Source organism: Prionailurus bengalensis, chromosome B3 (genome assembly GCF_016509475.1).
Source record: "Prionailurus bengalensis isolate Pbe53 chromosome B3, Fcat_Pben_1.1_paternal_pri, whole genome shotgun sequence".
Lineage (NCBI taxonomy): Eukaryota > Metazoa > Chordata > Mammalia > Carnivora > Felidae > Prionailurus > Prionailurus bengalensis.
The window spans coordinates 17,367,597-17,386,572 of NC_057355.1; the positions used below are offsets into that span (position 1 = coordinate 17,367,597).

Sequence of the window (18,976 nt, forward strand, 5' to 3'; positions counted from 1 at the left end):
AGCTGAGCATCCTGCACGGTGCAGGTGCTCCTGGGGTATGGCTTGGCGGGCACATCCTCTACCCCAGTTAATGGATGTCTGGACTAGCCTAATCCTCTAAAAAACAAACTTTGTTCTTTGGAGTTATTTTATTCCAACCCCTCTAACTACCCACCGGAGAACGAAAGGCCCCAAGCCGACACTGTAGTGTTGTGGCTGTCACTGCGGTGATGGATGTCACGTGACAGCCAGGGAGGGTGGGGAGGGTGGAGCACGGGCTTCCCCACCCACAGCCCTGCCCACGCAGAAACTCACGCCTCCTTGTAGTAGACGGTGAAGCTGATGAGGTCCCTGTAGTCAGGGGGCCGGTACCGGTGCCAGGTTATGATGATGCGGTTCTTCCACGTGGTCGTAGAGGTGAAGTGCAGGACGTCACTTTCACCTGGGGTGAAAGGTACATCTGTGAGCGACAGGGACGGACGTCCTTTCCCTCCGAGTGTCTGACAAGCCACCTGCCCCGCACTGTTTCCCTCTTCTCCAAGGCTGGCTGTGCATGCTAATAAGCCCCTTTCTGGACTTCTCAGTGGCTCTCTTATTTCTACTAAGCACCCAGACGTGTTCCCACACGGAGCTGCGACCAGCTCGGTCCTTTGTTTTAGCACACTTGGCTGCGTTGGCCCTGCCCTGTGAGTCCGAGCCCGACAGGGAAAGGCTGCTTGACACAGCCAGGCACCTGCCCTTTCTGTTGAGCCCTAAGACGCGGCTGCCAAGGGGGCCGGGGAAGGTGAGCCCCGTAAGCTGGGCTGAATCTTCTGCGATAGGAGGGCACCTGCTCCGTAGTGTTAGGGGTCTCCGCCTGCTCCTGCTCAATCAGCAGAGATGGGCTAACAGACCAGGTGTGCCACAGTGGGGCACTTTCAGTCTAAACGTGGTATCGGCCTGGAAGGACACAGAAGCTTCCCGGAGGCTCCAGCTGGGGCTGACATACCACCGGGAATGAAGTAAGCACTGACAAGAACAGTGTCACCTGGCAAAGCCCCCTGTGCTCCGTGGGACGCTGCTGGGGAGGTATGGCAGGGACCCAGCTCTGAGCCCCTGTCTTGTTCCTCTGGCCAGATTCAAAGGACCACGAGGACCAGGGAAGAGCTGCTGACCGCCTCTCCTCAGGGAGACTCGGAGGCCTCCTACAGACTGTCCTTTTCTGCCTCTATTTGCCTGAATCCTGATGTACTCAGTAGGTGAAGCGCAGGCTGAAGGCAGTTAATACTAAAAAGTCGGGGGGCAAAATGTGCTGATGTGAGATTAGAAAAACACTGCAGTTTCTGCTTGAGGGTTATTTAAAGAGAAAACATGATTTTGTTTTCAATGGGAAAGAAACGGCTACCGTAGTCACAATCTGATAGGGCAGTCCGGCTGAGTTGGAGGAGAACAGGGAGTCCGGCAGGGGCTGTGTGGGCATGTCAAGGACAAGGCGCTGGTTGCAAACATGCCATCCAGCCTTGCATCAGGCTTCTTCCCTCCAAAAACCCTTCCTGGGCAGTTTGAGTATCTACCGGGTAAATCCAGATGCCAGCAAAACTCATCAAATGCTAATAGTTTCTCGAACCTGCGTGTGCCGTGTGTGCACGTGCGTGTGCACATCTTTGATCCTATAAATCACTCTCTTTTTTTTTTTCTAAGACCCTTCCCTTATTAAAGGCCGAGGACAGAGAGACAATTTACTTTTAGAACTCTATCCACCTGAACAGAACCACATTTTCAAAAGCCGCTTTACATACAGGGTTAGCTGAGAGATGTACTGCTACAGCTCAGATACGGGACCTTAAAGGTAAAAGTCATGTAACCATTGCAAGGTTATAATTACACTCTTCTAAATTTAAGAAAGCAGTGTCAATTCAGGGAGTCTACAGACTCTCTCCACCTTTCTCGTATTGGGGTGTGAGTGAGGAGGAGGCCAAGTGAGAGACAGAGACCCCAGGGCCATGCGCTGGGCTTGGGGCTTAGCCCCCTCTGCCCTCAGGCTTCCCCTATGCTGTGGGCAGTGGAGCTGAGCTCGCTCCCTGGAGGGAACTAGCTCCTCTGTGACAAATAATCTGACCGTATGCCTATGCATTAAAAGACATTTAAATTGGGGCACCTGGGTGGCTTAGTCGGTTGAGCATCCAACTCTTGATTTCGGGTCAGGTCATGATAGCAGGGTCGTGGGATGGAAAGCCCCATGTTGGGCTGTGCACTGAACGTGGAGCCTGCTTAGGATTCTCCCTCTCTCTACCTCTCTCTAATATATATAATATATTATACATATAATATACATACATTATATATGTATAAAATACATGGACATTTAACTCTGCATTCTGTAAGCACTTCTGGAAAAATCTGTGTAGGAACCTATTTATAAATGTGTAGTGCATTCATCTAGATGCTAAGGGAGAAGCACGAACATGAACGTGTCATGAATCTGCCCTGCTACCGACTCTGAACATACACACGTGTGAGCAAAGTGCTAGTTAAGGAGGCCTCGTGTCCCCCCACCCCCAAGTGAAGCGAGAAGGGGACCACAAACGGAGCCGCTGTTCTAGACCAGAGGAGGAGGGGCCACTCACAGGAGGCTCGCTCTCCGTTGTTCCTCGTATTGATGTCCCCTTTGCTCTGGCGCCCCTTAGTCCCGGTCACCTCCTCCATGCGGTAAATTTCGGAGACGCACAACTTGGGGTTGAAAGCAAAGTACATCTTCCCAGCTTTGATGGTCAGGTTGCGGTGGCCCCAGTCCCAGAGCTGCTGCAGGTTCTGGTTGTCGAGGACATAGAAAGAGTAGTTCCTGGAAGCACAGAAACCACCGTGAGCTCTCCGGCCCTTGCCCAGTGTCCCCTCCCACCCACTGGCCACGCCACACGGGCCCTCCTCCACACGTGGCTCCGGAACACGCTGCCTTTGCCAGTGAGAGATTTAGTCATTAATAGTGGGGAAGCGTGGACAGTTCCTGTTCACAACAGCAACCATCTGATTGCAGGACAGCGTACTGGAATCGGAAAGACATGAATTAATTTTAGGACCTCTATTACCAACAAAATGATGCCTTACGTACCAGAGGGTGTTGCTGGAATCATTCCACAGAAATGCCTTTGGGTATTTCTCTCAGAGCAGAGTATGTATAATGCACTTGAAGTCAGTCCACGGGAGAACAGACACGCTCGGCTACTCAACCGGAACAGCTTACATATTTGCTGTAGAAAGTCTGCCATTATCCTTGGGGGTAAATCCCACCCGTGCCATCAGTGGTGTTTGATGGGGCAGGAGGCAGAATGGGGACAGGGAGCCAGACTCAGTGGTGGACCAGCCCTGGGCCTGCTCCCTCCTCCAGATTCATCCCATCTTGAAAAGCCTCACCACCCGCCTTGGAGAAGGTGGGGAAAGAGAAACCACCCCCGCTAAGGGCAGTCCCTCTGGGCCACATCATCCAGGCAACAGTGACTCAGTATCCAACACAAGGCTAGTGTGCACAAGGCTTGTTTTCCAAGTGCTGGGCTCCACTCCCAGAGTTTCTCATTAGTAGGTCTATGTGGGCCAAGAATCTGCATTGCTAACCTGCACCCTGCACCTCAGTGGTGCTGACACCTTCAGGTGCCGGGATCGCACCGGCAGAAGCACTGGTCTAACAGGTGCTGGGCACTGACAAGGGGCTGGAGGTCCAGAGCTGACCAAGTGAGTTATGGGCGGACACAGAAGCAGCGGCTCCACCTGTCGATTGAAAGGAAGATGGGAGGGCGGTGGAATCAGCAATAGCTCTGGCTACCCAGAGAGAAATCCATGCTCCGGGAGGTGGGAGAGCAGACAGCTACAGCTTAGGGGTCTGGAGAAAGATCCACACAATAACGCCCCTTTCTCCGGGTCCCTGGGGAAACCAGGCAGGCAGGACCTTGCTGCCCATCCAAGTCCTCTGGGCTGAAAGGTGAGCTCCACATGGACCTCGAACCTGTCTTCTCCCCCTCCTGGTCCCCAGCCTCAGGCTCTATCCGGGGCTCACTCGAGCACTTTATACGAAACGGAATTGGTACAGCATTTTGAGCTATTTCTAAGATCCACTTAAGGATCCAGTACACAAACTGCTGGGAAGAAAGGATCCAGCCCCCTTTCCAGGGCCAAGAGAGCCAGACAGAAGTGTAAAGCCCTCTTCTGCCCTAGAGGCTGTATCCATGGGCCCCTCTCTGCACCTGGTGAGGTTCTTCATGTATACTCAGACCAGGACCTCCACCCGCCTCGTCAATCCCCAGCCTGAGTCTCACTCATTAAGAAAGCAAAACTTATGGTTAAAATGCTGCCAAGCAGACTTGTGATGCATTCATGGGAATTCACAAACGAGTTCGGAGACAGGGGTTCAGGACTACAAATGCCATGAATGAGCCACGTAGCCATGGGCAGTTCACTTAGAACTTTCTGTAGCCATCAGTCTGGTTCACTCATAGGACTAGGAGGGTATGAACACACAGTCAGGACAACAAGGGGTATGAACATCTGAGCTCCCTGTTGGTTTTAGGAGTTCAAGACCCTAATGCCTGGGAGAAGTCACAACGCTGAGCTGGAATCTGCCCCACCAGCCTGAGCCCAGCCCCCCGACAAGCACTGGGCGCTGTCCATCCACACACGTGCAGGGGTGGTGGTGGTGGGAGTCCTGCCCACACAGGGTCCAGTGGGCCAAGTAAGTCCAAAGGCAGCACCTCTCAAACCAAGCCAGGCTCCTCACTAACCCACCCTGAGGTCCCCTGACACATTCATGGCCACCAAACCAGGTGGCCAAAACTTACGAGGCAGTAATACTTTCCTTTCGGGAAGAGCTCACTCCCTAACACGTATATCCACTGAAAAAGGAACATGAGATGTTGTCCAAATGAATCGATACGCAGGATACACAATGCAAGGCCATGTGTACAGGTGGGGAGCGCTGGGACGTGGCAAGGTGAGATGGGCCATCCCTTGGGCCGGTGGCCACCCTCCCCCACCCCGCACTGCCAGGCTGCAGAAAGCAGGGTGATGCATGCATACAACTGACGGAGGGGTTTGCAGGTGGAAACAGATGCCTCCTATTCTCCCATTCTTGTCCACAGTTACTTCCTGCTCTGAAGAACACTCTGCAGTGCCGACACCAAACCCCAAAGGGTCTGGCTGCTCCCAGGTTCCTGTCTTGGTCCCAGGGCACAAGATCTGGTTGGTGCAGAAACCTCTACGCCGGGAGTGCAGGCCAATTAACCAGGTCAAGCTCCTGTCTCAATTCGGGGTGAGGCTTCCTTTTAGTAAACGGATTTCACTGGCAGGGAACAGAACCACACGGAAAATACCTTCTGAACAAAACATGCTTCTCCCCATGGAGGAAGCATGAATTATAAATCAGGAACTTGACAAATGAGTGGCAGGCACACTGAAATTCTGTGTATGTGATTAATCACTTTGAAAAGCAAGATTATCTTTTTACAGTAAACACAAACATTTTTTACAACACTGAGAAGGCCTGGGGCCAGGATACCAATATCAATAAAACCCAGGCGTCATGGAGCCTGTGTGAGCGACAGAAGAAGCAAAAATAAAACCCTCGTCAAAATAATAACCAAGCCATCAGGAGCTGCCTGTCAATAGTGTTCTTGTTTCTCCAACCCCAGGTTGGGGCCTGGCTCCGCCCCAAACTTCCCTCCCATGATTAGGTGACAATTAAGAGACGGTACAAGGCAGAGAGACTTGCCTGCACATTTATACACACAGGCACACACACACTCACAGATTTTCATTGTTTCTTAAAGGAAATGGCTATATACGTCAATTAATCAATGTGATTTCCTAATTGTTTCTAAGCTTACTGCCTTTACATTCATAGAATATATAAAAAAAAATTAAGTTGTTTATTTTTCTGTAGCTCACACAGATGCCCGGGTTTTATAGGTATTGATACCCTGACTCCCAGCCCTCCTTGTGTGGCAAAAGACGTTTGTTTCTGTACTTGGGTGGGCCCCATCAGACAAAATGTAGACCAATTCAGGTGGGTTGCAAGCAATCCATCATTTCCTTGAGGATACCTGTATATTATCTGTATTGATTTATATTCTTTTGTAATGTTTATTTTTGAGAGAGAGAGAGAGAGAGAACGAACAGGGGAGGGGCAGAGAGAGAGGGAGGCACGGAATCTGAAGCAGGCTCCAGGCTCCAACCTGTCAGCACAGAGCCCAACGTGGGGCTCGAACCCACGGACTGTGAGATCATGACCTGAGCCGAAGTCGGACACTCAACCGACTGAGCCACCCAGGCGCCCCTAACTGTATTGATATATTCTAAATACCTAGTATATACTAGACACTCAGGTGTTTTATTCATGGCTCCAGTCTTGGGGCTGTCTTCCTTGAGTAACCAATAACGACCACCTCCCCACCTGCTCTGATGAAGGAAAGATGGAAAGATGTGGAAGCAAAGGAAAGCGAAAGGGCTGGGAATCTGCATGGTGCACAGAAGACAGCTCCAGGGCCAGTGTTTAGAGCACTGCATTGGAGAATCCAAACATCAGGGTCTTAGCATCATCTCCACCGCTCACTAAGCAACAACTCTAGGCAGTGTCTTATTTGGCTTCTCCCAGGCTGGGAAAAAGGGGATTGAGGGCTAGGAGTTCAAACTACGGGGGTGGAAGGGATATTCCTGCCTTTCAGCCCTTACTGACAAATTGAAAAAAAAAAAAATCTGCAAATACACAGCTGATCATTCCCTTTCATTTCTCGGAGAAACCATAGACTCTTTCCGGCTGTCTCTAGGGGGCATCAGAATCCAGCACACGAGGACCGCCTCCAGCATCCTAGCAATCTGCAACAGATACAGGATTTGGCCTTTTCACAGATGCGGCTTTACACCACATCCAATCTCCCCCAAATCCGATATTTGCACCAACCTTGGGGGCTCAGCAAGGGCGGGCGTTTATATTCAAGTGCCACTAGGCACCAGACAGAAACTCAGAACATGTTTCCCCTTTGATTGTTTTCTGAATAGCTTTACTGAGGTAGAATTTACCTACCAAAAACTGTACCCATCATAAGTGTACAGAGCCGTGAGCTTCATAAATTTATACAGCTGTCCAACCATCACCACAATGCAGTTTTGGAATATTTCCACGATGTCAAAGTTCCCTCCCTGCCAACGCTGGTCAGTCTCTGCCCCTACCCCCAGCCTTCACCAATCTGCTTGCCGTCTCCACAGTTTTGCTTTTTGTAGAAACTAATGGAATCACATAATGTGCATCCTTTTGTGTCTGGCTTTTTTCCCCACTTAGCTCAATGTTTCTGAGGGTTACCCATGTTGTTATATTATTGTTGAATAGTATTCCATTGTGCCACAGTTAGTTTATCCACTCATCTGTTGATGGACATGTGGACTGTTTCCAGTGTTTTTTTGTTTTTGTTTTTGTTTTTTTGAGGTGGGGGGTGGGCTATCATGAATAATCCTGTTAGGAACATTCACATTCAGGTCTTGTGTGGGCACGTTTTCATTTCTCTTGGGAAGATACTGGGTAGAGCCTGGAATTGCTGAGTCACATGGTTGAGTCTTTATTTTTAAAAGTCCCCACAGCCCTGTTGCAGCCTAATCTGAGAGTTGCAGGAAGGCAGAATGAAGCGCCAAGTTTTGCAAAGTCAAGTGGTAGGATAGTGAGCACAGAGATGCCTGAAGGCACCCAAGGTTTTCAATTCTTATATCCCCTGCTACCTGCATCTGCTTTTATGCTTTTTGGAGCAACAATCCTTGGGCACCAAAGAATCTGAAATTCTAACTCCTCATTTGTCTGATGCCATAAAAAATAAGGGTGTCCAAATGAAGGGACTGTCAACATAGCAGAAATATTGTTTTCTATTCCAGGGCTTAAAAATTAGTCATTTTATATAAATCTTATACGTGTGTATTACAAGACCCATTTCCTTCTTAAGTAGCAGAAAAACCTTGATTTCTTAATGTCTAAGGCTATTAGTCTAGAAACACATCACAGTATGCAGCCTGAGTCACGTCCTCGAGGAAACCTGGAGGTCTGAGTGCTTGCGGACAGACTGATGACTGCCTCATGCTGTCGGGTCCTGTTCTTCCAGCCACCAAGTACCTTGCTGCCTGTTCAGATGTGATTCTGCCCACATCTTTCGCCGCCCTGGAAATCAGATTACAAAATCGGCTCGCTTGGAATACAGACTCGAGGCTCCACTCCAGGTAAAATGCTTGAGCTTCATGTTCTGCGCTTGACTCAGTGGTCTGGGTTGCGCAAGGGACTTGGAGGTAGATCTCAGTTCCAGTCTCGAAAGCCAAGGTCTTCAGACAGAAGGATCCCTGCGCTATGGATGTGTCTGCTCTCCATCCAGACAAAATGCTGTGAAACTTCCATTGAGCCAAATGGTGGCACTTATTAGTGTTCTTGTCAGCTACAGAAGTTCAAGAAAAATGTCCTTTAAGGCAGTAGTGTGACAAGAAAATATTTAGGAAAAGAGGCAAAGTGCTTTGAGGAGGCACACGTTGAGGAGAAGAAATGACAGGACACAGCAATGGTATCCAATTGTGGCTACACAGTGAAATCACCTCGGATTCTTAAGAAAATCATTGGCGCCTGGATCCCACCCCCAAACATCCTGACCACACTGAGAGTCCCACTTGGGCTACTGGGATTTTTTTTTTTTTTTAACCTGTCCCCACCCAAGAGGATTCTAACGTGTCGCAAAGTTGGGAAAGCACTGGGATAAAAATTATCTTGGCTTAAACCAAAGGCGCACAGAAACGAAATGTCCAGGCCGCTCTGCTAACTCTCCTCGGGCTCAAAAGAATACATTCCATCGTTTACCTAAATTATAACCTCCACGCCTGGGTGCATAACACCTTACGTAATTCTAATACCACCTACCTCTCCAGCATTATTTGCCAAACAGGTCCCAGGATGCCCCAACTCGCCGCCTTTGCGGTTGCTGCCCTATCCTGAACTGCCCTCTTCACCTTCTGCTTTCTGAGTGTTTCTGGAAACACTTCGAGGCCCATGTCAAATGCCACCCTGGGATCTTTGTAATCAGATTATCTGCCTCTTTCTCATGCCCGTGGCACATTCCTTTCCCTTCCCTGGGAGCACCTTGCAAGTTCTGCTTCTGTACTGTTGTTGGTATTTATTTTTATCATATTCCTTTCTTCTCTGCCTCTCTCTGACTCTTCCCTCCTTGCAGGGGTGGGGAGAGCTGGTGAAGGGCTGGAACGAACGCTCTTCCTAAGTTTCAGGGTGCAAAACAAAGAATTGAGTTGTTGCTGGTGGGCACACCTGGTGCAAAGAGCTGTAGGGGCGTTCATCACAAGTGACGATGACCTAAACCTTTTTTGGTCATGGGTGGGGAAGGCCCATGAGAGAACGCAACTCCCACCAAGACAGGCAAGAGTCTCAAGCACCCCAGCTAAAGAGAGAACCCCCAAGGAGCGCCCGGGTGGCTATGTCAGTTAAGCACCCAACTGTTCATTTTTGGTTCAGGGTCCCGGGGTTGTGGCGTCAAGCCCTGCCTCAGGCTCTGAGCTGAGCAAGGAGTCTGCTTAAGATTCTCTTTCTCTTCCTCCCTGCTCATGGTTTCTCTCTCTCTCTAAAGTAGTAGTCTCTCTACTTTAGAGAGAGAGAGAGAAAGAGGGAAAGAGACAGACAGACTCCAAGAAGCAGCACATAGGAATTAAAGGCTGGAAGCCCAGCATCCTCGGAGCTTACAAGGGCCACTGATTAGCAGTGGGATGTGAAAACTCACAGCCCCATCTGCCCTCCCTTGTCATCGAAAATGTTAATAGCAGGCGGGGGCCTGAAGCATCCTGGAGCCTGGAGGAGTCCCAAACACCTGAGCAATGACAGGCATCCTTTAAAGAGCCCCCACCGGGACTTCAGGTTCTATACAAACTTCAGGTAGTCAGAAATGTGTCATCTACATCCCTACAAATAAAAATCAGTCTTAGTTCTCAGCTGCCTTTAAGGGCATCATACTTTTCAGTGGCCACACGACTGAAAGGTAATCCCCTCGTATAACCATTCCTAATAAAAATTACACTCTCCTCCCAGCTTTCATCTCTATGTATATCACTTGTTCAGCCTGGGGGAGGGGAGGAATGTGTATCTTTAAGCAGCAGGAAAAGTTGCTGATACCGACCTGCCAAAGGAAAAGTGCTTACCAACACGAGGGATCCCAGAAACACAAACCTGGAGAGAAAAAGAGCTGTGCTAAACTTCACTCTAAGATTTCATGTAACAAGAAGTAGCCAGCACCCCAAAATGGCAGAGCCCCAGCTTGATGTACAAGTGACTTGGGACACTGTGGGGCACAGTGGCAGCCTTCTTGGATTTGTGGGGAGAAAGAAAGTTTTTTTTTTTTCCTCAAGAATCAGTGTTCCCAGTGGGGAGGACAGTGTGCTTTTCCAGGATGGAATGAAGGGCTGCCCTCTCTCTTTAGCTGTATCAGATGATGGAATTTTAAGAATTTAAGACTGACCAAGAGTTAGTCTGAGAAAAGCAGGGAGGCTATAAAGAAACCCTTATGGGGTAACTCTATCCAGTCGGGGCAGATAAATCAGCAAGGACAACCTTTCCCATGACCTTCCCACCTCTTTCTTTCCTAAATGATTTCCCCAAATTCTCTTTGGAAGGAATTCGCTCTTTAATGAATGTCTCCTTTTATTGCAAAGCTTAAAGCCGGGCAAGAGTTGTATTGAAAGGGAGTATGAAGAGAAAGGTATGTATGCAGAGGTACACGCAGGCTAACTTCTAGAAAGAAACCGTAGCAAGAAACATCAACTCTTGTTTACCTGGTAGCGAAAAGCCTCCAGCTAGTTTAAAAGCCCCATCACAAAGCATACTTCTGCAGAAGGCAAAAAATTCTACCAGTAGCGTAAATCCTGTAGGCTAATTGATAAAACAATTTTGTGACTCATGATTTCTGTGTAACAAAATGAACTATCCAGACTCCTCCAGATCGCTTACGTTCCCGTATATAGTTTATCCGTGAACAACATGGGGGTTAGGGTGCTGCACTCTGCATAGCCACCAACGCACACGTAATTTTTGACATTCCCCACACTTATCTTACTAACAGTCTACTGTTGACCAGAAGTCGTCCTATCAACAATTGATTAACACATATTTCATATATTATATGTGTTATATACTGTGCCCCTACACCAGAGTCAGCTGGGGAAGATGTTAAAAAATTATAAGGAAAATAACATTTACAGTACTGCACTGTATTTATCCAAACAAAACTGTGTATAAGGGGACATGCGTGATTCAAACCACATTGTTCAAACCAAGGGTCAACTGTATTTTAAAAGACAGAATGGTTTTCCACAGTGTGTAGCATCCTGAGGTAGATAAGAGTCATGTAAATGATGAGTAAGTACCTTAGACCTATTTCTATTGCTTTCGGCACAGAGGGTCCCCACCAGCACCCCTGTCTTGTAGACACGCAGCCCGTGATCGACGGATCACAACACACTTTTCCAAAATAGCAACGTCCCGCGGATGGAGTCATGCGTCTGTGAGACCCCAACTGAGGACACGGGCCATCTCGCAGGTAGCGTCGGACCCGCAATACCTTCGCTTCCTCCTAACAAGAAAGGGCCCTCACCTTAGTAACGCGGAGTCTTAAAAGCACTCTGCTTCTTTTGCAAAAGGAGGATGTCGGCTCATGACATTCGGAGCACTTACCCCTCCAGCTGCTCCTCTCCTAAGATCTGGCGAAGGTTTTTGAGGAAGGACAAGGAGACCAAGGCGTGGGAATGGCGGATCTTCACATAGCCTGTCACCACCTCGATGAGTCCCATGAAGTTCTCCAGCTCCGAGGCAATGTTATCTGCACGAAGAGGGGGGCCGCGTTAGCAAGCGTTCGTGAAGCATGAGGATGCCACGCTCGGCTTCCCACAAACGTGTTTGGAGAACGATTCCGTGGCAGGTCGTGGTGCCACTGAGAGGCTCAGGCCGCTGGTGCAGGAACTTGCCATCCCTGTCAAAAACGTACTTCCCTGGGCTTGACTTTGAACAACCTCTCCTGGGACAGGGCCCCACAGAGTCAGGGGAAGGAGACTCTCTAGAAGGCTGGGTACCATAGCTCCCGGGCTGATTAACAGAATGTAAAATCATAAATACCAGACTGCCAATTAGCGAAGGCTGACAAATCTGGGGAATGTCTTTTAATACGCTCTGTCAACAGACAGTGCTGCCTCCACAGTACAAGGGCATGACTAAATAAACAACGTTTTCTCGGTCTCATTAGGAACTGCCTTTGCTGCATTTCTAGTTCCTAAGATACAGGGATCTATATTTAAAGGGTCCATCTTACTAAGATTGGAAGAAAACATACCAAAATGTTAATGATGGTTATCTGCTGGTGATGTTTAAAAATTCGTTTCTGTGCTTCTGTTTTTATAATGCACACATATGATTTTTCTCTGTTTTGTATAATGCACATATGATTTTTTTCTGAGCATTTTCATAACGCACACATGATTTTTCTCTAAGTGTTTTTTATAATGCACACATATGATTTTTTTCTGAGTGTGTTTATAACGCACACATGATTTTTTTTTCTGAGGGTTTTTTATAACACACACGTATGATTTTTCATAACGAGAGAATAGTTGGAGAAAGAGCTGCTACTACTACCTATATGAAAACAACATAATATATCAATGGTTTACTTCCTGTAATCTTGTTATAAACACAGGAAGTTGCCTGCAGTTGATATTTCAAGGAAAAGATCCTGAATTTTAAATGTGGGGCGGGATGCATGCCTGATATGAACATTAAAAAAAAAAAAAAAAAAGAAGAAGAAGGTTTGGTACTTAAAGGGTATGTTCTAGGGATAAGGACATGTTTTCAAAAATTAAGAAATCTAGTAAGAGCCAAAGGAATAAAGCTTTAGAAGCACCTTAAGAGTAAGAAGATTCTAGCCAGAGATGCCAAGCTATCTCTGTGGTGGTTGTGTCAAAAGTGTTATGAAAAATCAGGGGTTTCAAAAACTCCAAATGGACTGAGCATAAACATGTCTCTGCCATCTAGAAACCATAAGAGCTCTGCTCACTCACCGAACACACAGTATTAAGGACAAGTAAATTCACAGAATAAATAAATCAGTCTTTTTTTTTTTCTCCATCTGTAAAGATTTCTCCCCAAAAGGATTTAGGGAACCTCGAGGTGTTCTTACTACTTTTATTCTAGTGTAGGCAACGATCATCAGTACCTTGACTGAGTGGTCCCAGTGATGGAGAATTTAAGGCTAGAAGCCATTGTCAGCTGAAGATCAGAAACGAAAATATCACAGAATAAGTCCATGAGTAATGCTTCTGCACACATGCAATTACCAGGAATGCCATCTACTCCAAATGATGGCAATCTTACGGGGTGAAGATTGAAGCTTTGATGACACACACTTGTATTTTTTTTTTTTCCGGCTCTCCAAAGTAAATTAGGAGATTAACCACTCTTTGGACTCAATAAAATTTCAAAGTGGTATCATTAAACTCTTCTCTTTGCTCAGTCTCCTCAATACATTCAAGTAACCAAAACTCTTTGGACTTGGAGCCACGTGATCCCGCTCCAGCTGCAGGCTGCAGAGTCATACCTTCGGTCTACCAGCCTCTTCTGGGGCTTGTGTGTGTTGGGACCTGCATCTCCTGCAGGGGCGATGGGACTAACAGAAAGACGAGTGGCGACCCACAGCGTGAATCGACACTGAGCGCACGGCTAAAAAACAGACTGCCTTTCAATCTGGTTTTTTATCTTGAAGGGAAACTCAAAAAACAGGTGTTGGGCACGAGGCTTATGCACCATGTTGTTTTTCTAGGCCCGTACTGCAGTTGTGAGGCACGGATGGGAAGGAAAGCCATCAACAAAAGGAAACCAAGGGATCCAGCCATCTCTTCCGGGGGGATGGAATACTTACTGCCTCGGCGGATATTAATGAGCAGATTGCCCTTGAAGATGGTGCATCCTTGGAGCATTTGAGCAGAGGTAACAGAATCAATGGTCTTTGTTTTCTTCTCCTCCTCGCAGACCTTGGGGCAAGGACCTTCACAAGGGATGCAGTACATGCTGTTGAAGATAAAGAATCAACCAAGAGAACTGAGTCAGGCTCCGTGCATTAAAAAAAAAAAAAAAAAAAAAAAATCACGAAGGCGCGCTTTTATTCTGGTTGTTTTTGCGGCACATGTTACAAAATGCAGCGGTTCTGAAGCACGTAAGTGAGCACGCCACATCTCATCCCTAAGCCACCCAGGATAAGCCACTCAAGTTTCAACCAAAAGGAGAAAGTGCCTACAAAGGAAAAGCGTGCCTCTTGTTTCCAGACAAAGTATGTGGTGCACCCTTGAGGCATCCTATCGGCTGGGGAGCCAGCTGGTTCCATGTGGGAGAAAACAGCCTGGAAGAAAGGACACATTCGCTGCTGGCTCCTGTGGAAAATGGGGCCGCTCTCCGATGTTGTGGCCTTCCCTGGCACAGCCTGGGAGACTGCACAGGGAGAGCACAGGGCCAGCGGTGTCTCCGCCACAAAGGGGAGACTAACTCTCGAGGCCCGCCTCCCAACCAAACCCAGTGAGGGATTCCCAAAGGCATGTGGAATAGCACAGATCCATCATTTTCTTGCTAAAGCACAAATGAAATTATGTCTGGACGGTGTTTTGCAGCAACTTATAAATGGATCTGGGTGGTTTTCTCCGCTGTACACGCGATGAAAGCGAGGAACTTGCACTACTTTGTAATGAACTCCCGTTTCAAATGCTATCCCAAACATGCTGCTAACCACCAAGATTCGGGGATCAGTGAGTGAGACTGGCCCTTCTCCTGATCACCTACGGTTGTTTAAGAAACAGCGGACAAAATGCTCATCAGGTTGCTGAACCACAGACCCGGGATCAAAGTGGGCTGATTTCCAAACAAAATAAAAGGTACAACCTTATGGAACATGTGTGTAATAAACAGAATGGTGAACTGATGAGCCAGGTGTATTTCCAGTGTTGTTCTTGAATGGCCTTTTCAACTTCATGAAGGTAAGTAAAAAACATTCAAGGAAGCAGTTGTAACTCTCTTCTCATGAAAGGCTTTTTTTTTTTTTTTTTTAATGGAACTTTCCTGCATATCTAAGGCAATGGCGCAGGAGTTTGTTTTGTTTATAAGCTCATAGGTAAACAAAATTTCCCTGTTCTTTTCCCATTTCATGTCAGGAGAATGCCAGGCAACGTTTCCCAAGGAGCTGGGCCAACCCCAGAAAGGCAGATTTCTCTTTCCTGTAACATCACACACAACATTCTTACTTCTACTGTGGGTAGTAACTTCCCTTCAGCACTTTTTGTTGGTCTTTTATTACTTCTAACTCACCTACACACCATATAATACACCCACCCTCCCTTTCAAAAAACCTTTTTTTTTTCTTCCTGAAATAATTGAGGATTCACAGAAAGTTATAGAGTACAGAAAGGTCTCCTGGACCCCTCACCTAGTTTCATCATCTAAAGGTTACATCTTCTATAATAATAATGCAATAGCAAAACCAGGTAATTAACACTGCTACAATGTACCTATAATTCTGTGTGTGTCATCTTGTCTCTTGTGTGATCTTCATGCAGTCAAGTTACAGACGTTCTTCACGAAGCTCTCCCATACAGCCACCCTGTCCTCATTTCCCTAACTCCTTCCTGGTGACCACCGATCTGTTCTCCATCACGGGAATTTTGTCATTTTTGAGACTGTTATATAAATGGAGTTACATAGTATGTGACCTTTTGAGACTGGCATATGAGTCTCTGGCATAGTATGAGACCTTCTGACACACAGCATAACGTCCTTGAGATCTATCCAAGTTGTTGTGTATTTCAACACTCTGCTCCCTTATATTGCTGAATTATTCCTCCACGGTATGCATGTAACACAGTGTGCTTAACCATTTACCTACTGGGGAACATCTAAGTTGTTTTCAGTCTTTGGCTATTACAAATGAAACTGCTATGAACAACTGTGTACCTGTTGTTCTGTGGACGTATGTTTTCATTTCTCCGGGATGAATGTCCAGTAGTATAACTTCTAGGGTCGCGTGTTAAGTGTATGTTTAGTTTTCCCTGACGTTTTATTCAAATAGCAATTTCTGAACCAAACACCTTTGCTAAACTGTCTAGGAATCATCTAGCACTTTAAAAATGTTTTTCTAAGGAAGTGCTCTGATTACATGTTTATAGATTAAGCTTCCATGAATCCATTCTGGTACGGAGAGGGTATAAACAGCATTAATAAATATTTTAAACTCAGTGTCAAATAGGCCTTAAAGGCTGAGAGGGGTATTTATTCTTTCTTGACGGTGTTTTATCTTAAAATAGAAGAGGTATATCTGTAGCTCTGAACAGACTATAAGGGCTGGTAGGGAAAATAACAGCTCGATTCTTTGAAAACGCACTGCAGTGGGAGAAACAACACTGTTGAAATGCTTAGCACTCCCTTCCTTCTGGCGTACTACATTGCAGGACGGGGTACCCCGAGGACAAAGATGGTGCCACCCCCAGTTCTTGCACCAGCTGCCCTATCTCCATTCCCACTCCCACGGAGGAAGCATAGCTGCGCCTCATGTGGGTTCTAGGCATTGCCCAGGGCACTGGGAAAGCCCTCCTAAGTTCTAAGTCTGCCAATAAAAGGGGAATAAAATGTGGTAGACTTAATTCTGGGTGGAACATGTATACTTTAGAGCTCATTGTGAGTCCCTGGCACACTATCTTTTAGTTAAAGCCATTATAACAGGTGAAAAGCTGTTCTATGTCTAATATTATGAAATCATGTCAGTTCTAGCTTTGTCTTGAAAGTAAGCCTAGGGTATAAGGCACATCTCCAAATATTACACTGGAATACACAATCCCCTTTCGAAAGACTTGCTTGAGGGGTGCCTGGGTGGCTCAGTGGGTTAAGTGTTCAACTCTTCGTTTAGGCTCCCATCCTGAGCTCACGGTTCATGGGTTCGAGCCCTGTGTCTGGTTCTGCAGTGACAGGGTGGAGCCTTCTGGGATTCTTGCTCTCTTCTCTCTCTTGGCCCGCACCCCCAACCACCCCCGTCCCCGCCAGCTTGTGCCTGGGTGCTCTCTCTCTCTCAAAATAAATAAATAAAACTGCTTGATGCAGTTACCAGAAATAGACTGCAGCAAAAAGCAGGTGAGTTGCACATTCAAAATTAGTGTTTACTTTTCTAATAGTATTTTTTACTTGCAGAAGATTGCTACAGAACCCAGGCACATAAGGGTCTCCTGGTGCTAAGCTAATCATGGAGGAAGCATTTGGCCCACTGCAACTGAACTATTCTTCCCTAAAAGTCCTCTGCTCTAACAGGAGGGAAGAACAACCCCATATCCCTAGTCTTCTTTTGATTCCAGGGCTATAGTTCCCTATTTTACAACAATGCTATTATTGCTTTTTGAAAAACATAAGCCAACAACAAATTTACAGAAGCCCGGTGGGCATGCACGAGGGGGATGGTCTCTGCTGTGGACAACTTCTTTGCTTCCCAAGTGAAGTCCCCACGTTCAGGAAGGAAAACGAGAGAGATGGACAAAAACGAGGGAAGGTGATGGTGGAGGAAGCCAGCGAGCGAGAGGAGCAGGTGCTGACGGAAAACACAGGTTACTTTATAAGCTGCCGGTTAGTCTGGTGCCGCTAGCGTGGGCACAGGATGGAGCTTGTGTTATCGGACTTTTGGGCCTGCAGGCTGCCCCAGGGATGCTGGTCAGGGCTTGGCTTGGCTTGGCTTGGCTTTCTGCCTGTGCTCCCAAAGACTTCACTGGACCTGTGCCGAGTGGCAGGAAGTGGGGCAGGGCCATCCTAAGTCTACAGCCCTCCCAGGTCTCCCCCACACCCCAGCACGGCCTGGATGGTAGCCTGGCAAGGGCAGGGAGGGGAGAGAGTGACCTCCAGGCCGTACCTAGGCCAGCAAGTCAGGTACTTAATTTCAAATGGCCAGGTAGTACACTTCCACAACAAATGCAAGCCATTTATTATTATTATTATTATTATTATTATTATTATTATATTTATTATTATTATTACTATTATTGTCCAACTGCTCCTAGAATCTCCTACAAAATGTCAGTTATGCCTGTTCTCTCAAGTGGATCCATCACTCTTAACCTCCCAGGGTTCCCACCGCCCAGATGGAACAAGGGCAGCGCCAACCTCCCTGCTCCCTGGGGGGGGGGGGGGGGGGGTGAGTGGGGGTGGATGGAGGTGGGGGTGGGAGAGCGGGGACTGCGGGACTGACCTCTGACTCCCGTTCCGGATGAACCCCGAGGGGCACTCCTGCATGCACTCGCCGTCATGGATCACGAACCCCTCGGAGTCGCTGCTCTCGGCGCTGGGGATGTTGGCGCAGAAGTCGCGGTCCACGCAGCGCCAGCCCTCAAAGCGGTAGGTGTTGGGCGGGCAGGTGGGCACGCAGACGCCGGCGTAGTAGTAATGCCTGCAGGCCACGCAGGCCGTGTCGTTGTCCGGCGCGCTGCAGCTGCCCAGGCACTCGGGGTGACAGCACTCGTTGCTGTCCGTGCACGCCCGCTTCCCGCACGCGCTCGGGCACACTGTGGGGGCGGAAGGGACAGCGTGTGAGACTGGCCGGGGCTGGACAGCCTCCTCCGGGCCTGGCCTGCATGGTGGCCGGCCCCTCCCGCCCCCCCCCCATCCCCACCGGATCTCTCCAGTGACCGACAACCTACCACCCACCCACCTACCTGACCGCCCCGCTCTGCAGTCCCCACTGACTTGCAATGACAGTATTACAGACCCTAATCACACTTTGATCAAGGCAGGGAGAATATACTCTGTATTTGGAGTCAGGAGACCAGGTTTAAAGTCCAGCCTCTCCTATTTGCTCCCGGTTTGCTCCTGATGAGTCATTAGCTTCTCTGACCTTGACCCTCTCTCTTTTCTCATCTATAAAACGAGGGTAGTAATAGCCACATTAGAAGTTTGCCC

At 47.9% G+C, this 18,976-nt stretch overlaps 1 protein-coding gene across 1 annotated transcript in view; it reads right to left on the minus strand.

The window, feature by feature from the left end:
* Positions 1–18,976, minus strand: part of IGF1R (insulin like growth factor 1 receptor) — a 309,821-nt gene that overhangs the window by 55,514 nt on the left and 235,331 nt on the right. The window contains exons 3-7 of the mRNA XM_043554778.1: positions 18,270–18,582; positions 13,926–14,074; positions 11,693–11,837; positions 2,586–2,800; positions 295–421 (exon numbers count right to left, since the gene is read on the minus strand). Of these exons, the coding sequence (XP_043410713.1) occupies positions 295–421; positions 2,586–2,800; positions 11,693–11,837; positions 13,926–14,074; positions 18,270–18,582 (949 nt within the window). The remainder of the gene's footprint in view (positions 1–294; positions 422–2,585; positions 2,801–11,692; positions 11,838–13,925; positions 14,075–18,269; positions 18,583–18,976) is intronic.